This window comes from Benincasa hispida, chromosome 11 (assembly GCF_027475165.1).
Source record: "Benincasa hispida cultivar pf3 chromosome 11, pf3_genome.v1.1, whole genome shotgun sequence".
NCBI classification, from domain to species: domain Eukaryota; kingdom Viridiplantae; phylum Streptophyta; class Magnoliopsida; order Cucurbitales; family Cucurbitaceae; genus Benincasa; species Benincasa hispida.
Genome location: NC_143488.1, coordinates 25,916,205 through 25,919,003, shown reverse-complemented (window position 1 = coordinate 25,919,003; position 2,799 = coordinate 25,916,205). Strand labels below are relative to the sequence as shown.

General features: G+C 33.0%; 1 protein-coding gene across 1 annotated transcript; it reads left to right on the top strand.

Moving 5' to 3' along the window:
* Positions 1 to 1,363: 1,363 nt before the first annotated feature.
* On the top strand, positions 1,364 to 2,428 carry LOC150032541 (uncharacterized). Its single transcript, XM_090306503.1, has one exon. It carries the CDS (start codon positions 1,541 to 1,543, stop codon positions 2,162 to 2,164), a length of 624 nt encoding a protein of 207 aa, XP_090162629.1. The 5' UTR covers positions 1,364 to 1,540; the 3' UTR covers positions 2,165 to 2,428.
* The last annotated feature ends 371 nt before the right edge of the window (positions 2,429 to 2,799 follow it).

Genomic DNA, 2,799 nt, shown 5'->3' with positions numbered 1-2,799 from the left:
CCATTTAATTTGTTTGTGTTTATCACTTTCCTATACAACATTTGCTTCTGCTTCTTTGATATCCATTTGGTCTAATATAACCTAATTTTTCATAGTGTAGTGACACACCATCTTCACAGCAATCACGCTTGATGTGTCTTGGCTTGTCACACTTAAAACATCCTTTCGATTGGTCCTTGGACTACCCTTTAACCTTAGAATTCTTGCTATCATTTAAAGAATGCTTGAAAGAATAATTAATCTTTCCCTTGTCTTTTTCACAAAGAATAACTTCCACCTCGAAATGAGTTTGCTTGTCCTTGCCATGATGTTCTTGATAAATGCTTCTTGATTTGAGAGCAAAATTTTCAACTCAATGATAGAAGTTTGATTTACCCAAACTTGTATCAAAGAAATAAGTAACATAAACTCCTTTCATAGTTCACGAATAAGATAATGACACAGACGAGCATCACTACTAGGTTTCTTTTTGTCCAATTCTAAAATTTCATAACACAAAATTTTAACTTTCAGAAAATATTTTGAAATCGAAAAATTACCTTGAGTTGTTCTAGTAAATTTGTTCTCCAAATATTGCAATCTCGTCGTGTTCTTTTGAGTGAACAACCTTTAAGTGTTTCCCACAGTTTCTATAGAGAATTCTCATCACAAACATGCTTGATATACTCCTAATCCTTACTAATAGAAGTTCGTAAATTAAATAAAGTTTTGCCACACTTGACTTTCCAATTCTTCCATGCCTATACATTTTTTAGAGTATCTTTTGTTAGGAAACAAGATCCCATAAGTCTTGTCCTTGAAGAAAAGTTTTTGTACATAGCTTCCAATACCTATAGTTATCACTAGTAAGCTTGTCTACACACATATTGTTTCCATTGTTCATCTTCACCGAATATTTAAACTCAAATACAAAACAAAGAACCTGAACGCACTAATACCATGTAATGAAAAACATCATACAAATAGAATAAATGTGAAAACAAGAGAGAAATATTACATGGAGGATCAAATGTTTCAAGTGAGTTCTATATTCATTGAAATGAAAACATTACAAATATTTGTAGGTAAATAATAAACTACCCACTAATACCTTGAAATTCTCCCTTAATTAATCCCACTACGCCATTAGGCCACTAATTCCTAAATAAAAACCATTACACTAAATTAAAAACCAATAACATAAATTAAAACTAGAAACGAATTTAATTAATTGTAAATTAAGTTTGCACTAATTCTTGACAACTAATTGGAGATTACCTCATTTCATCCAAAAACTATATATTTTTAGTACTCATGAGCCAAAGATGGAATAAACCCAATAACTCAGTCACAAAATAAGATTAAATAAAAAAAAGAAATTAAGTATATTTTTGCTTTAATTAGTAATGCAATAATTATATTCATTTTCATCAATTTCCAAAGAGAAAATTGAAAGAAATATAGGAACCGTCCAGTTAATTTTTATTTTATTTTTTTGTCGCGTCCTTCGATTTTATTTTATTTTATTTTATTTTTCACTATCAATCTTCATTAAATCTCTATGCATTTCTGTATCATTTTCCGCCATAATTTCTCCTCAATCTCCAAAACACAAGAACACGAGAAAAGAAAAATGGCGGATGGCTACTCCAAAATCAAAGCAGCTTGCAAATTCAAATCAAGATCCATCGATTACTCCGATCTCTCCTCGCTTCCTCACTCTCTCAGATTCAATGCCGCCGTCCCCAATCCAATCTCTCACGATTCCGATCAGAACCGCACGAATCGGCCGCGAGAGCCGCCGCACGGCCGCTTACCAGAAGAAGAAGAAGAAGAAGAAGAAGAAGAAGAAGAAGAAGAAGAAAACGACGAACACAAATACCGCGGAACCACCACCACCGCCGCGGCTGCGCTTAGTCGAAACAGCTCTGTTTCTTCATCGGCTTCCGGATTTCACTCAGCAGTGAAGAGAGCTCTATCGATGCGGAGATCTTCATCTGTAGCGGAACGTTACTGTAGGATTCACGATCAGTTCGCGACATTTGCATCGCCGATCGAGGATGATGAAATGGAAGGCGGAGATTCGAAGGAAGGAGGAAAAACAGGAGGATCTGTGATGAAGAAGAAGAAGAAGGCGGCAGGGATGAAAATCGTTAGCGCATGTAAGCGGCTTTTTGGACTGTAGTTATTGAATTGATGAATGAACAAATAATTTTTCAAATCAAGGAATTCCGTAAAGCATGTTTTTGCCTATGAATTGTTGAAGAGAAGAGTATTTGTGTGCGTCTTAAATTCTCTTGTGTGCTTTGTGGTTGAGTCGTTGTTTAATTATGAACTGAGAATGAGATTGTATGTTTGATTGTTGTTCGATTTTGAGAGCAATAGCGTTATACAGATGAATCTGAGTTTGATTATATATTAATTAATTGTTCGTTCGTGTTCTTCCGAATGCAAAGTGATCAGTTTCAGTCTGCCAAGCATTGTCATAGTGCTACCTTTTTGACATTTTGTTCTCTTTCTCTTTCTACAAATCTAGAAATCCAATTTCTCACCTTCTCTCTAGATTTTTTTTGTTAAATTACATTTTTGTCCATATATTTTGGTCGGTTAAAATACCATTTTTTATTTTTTTTTAAAAATTTTTATTATCGATTAACATATTCACTGTAAATTTCAGAGACATATTCATATAATTATATTTTATTGTATGAAAATAATTTTAACTATTTAACCATTTAGAGATTAAATTGAAATTTATTGAAAATACAAAGATTAAAATTGGACAAAATTATGGAACTAAAATTCAATGAACTTTGAAGT

Coding starts and splice junctions, on each gene's coding strand:
- LOC150032541 (XM_090306503.1), top strand. CDS start 1,541: ATGCATTTCTGTATCATTTTCCGCCATAATTTCTCCTCAATCTCCAAA.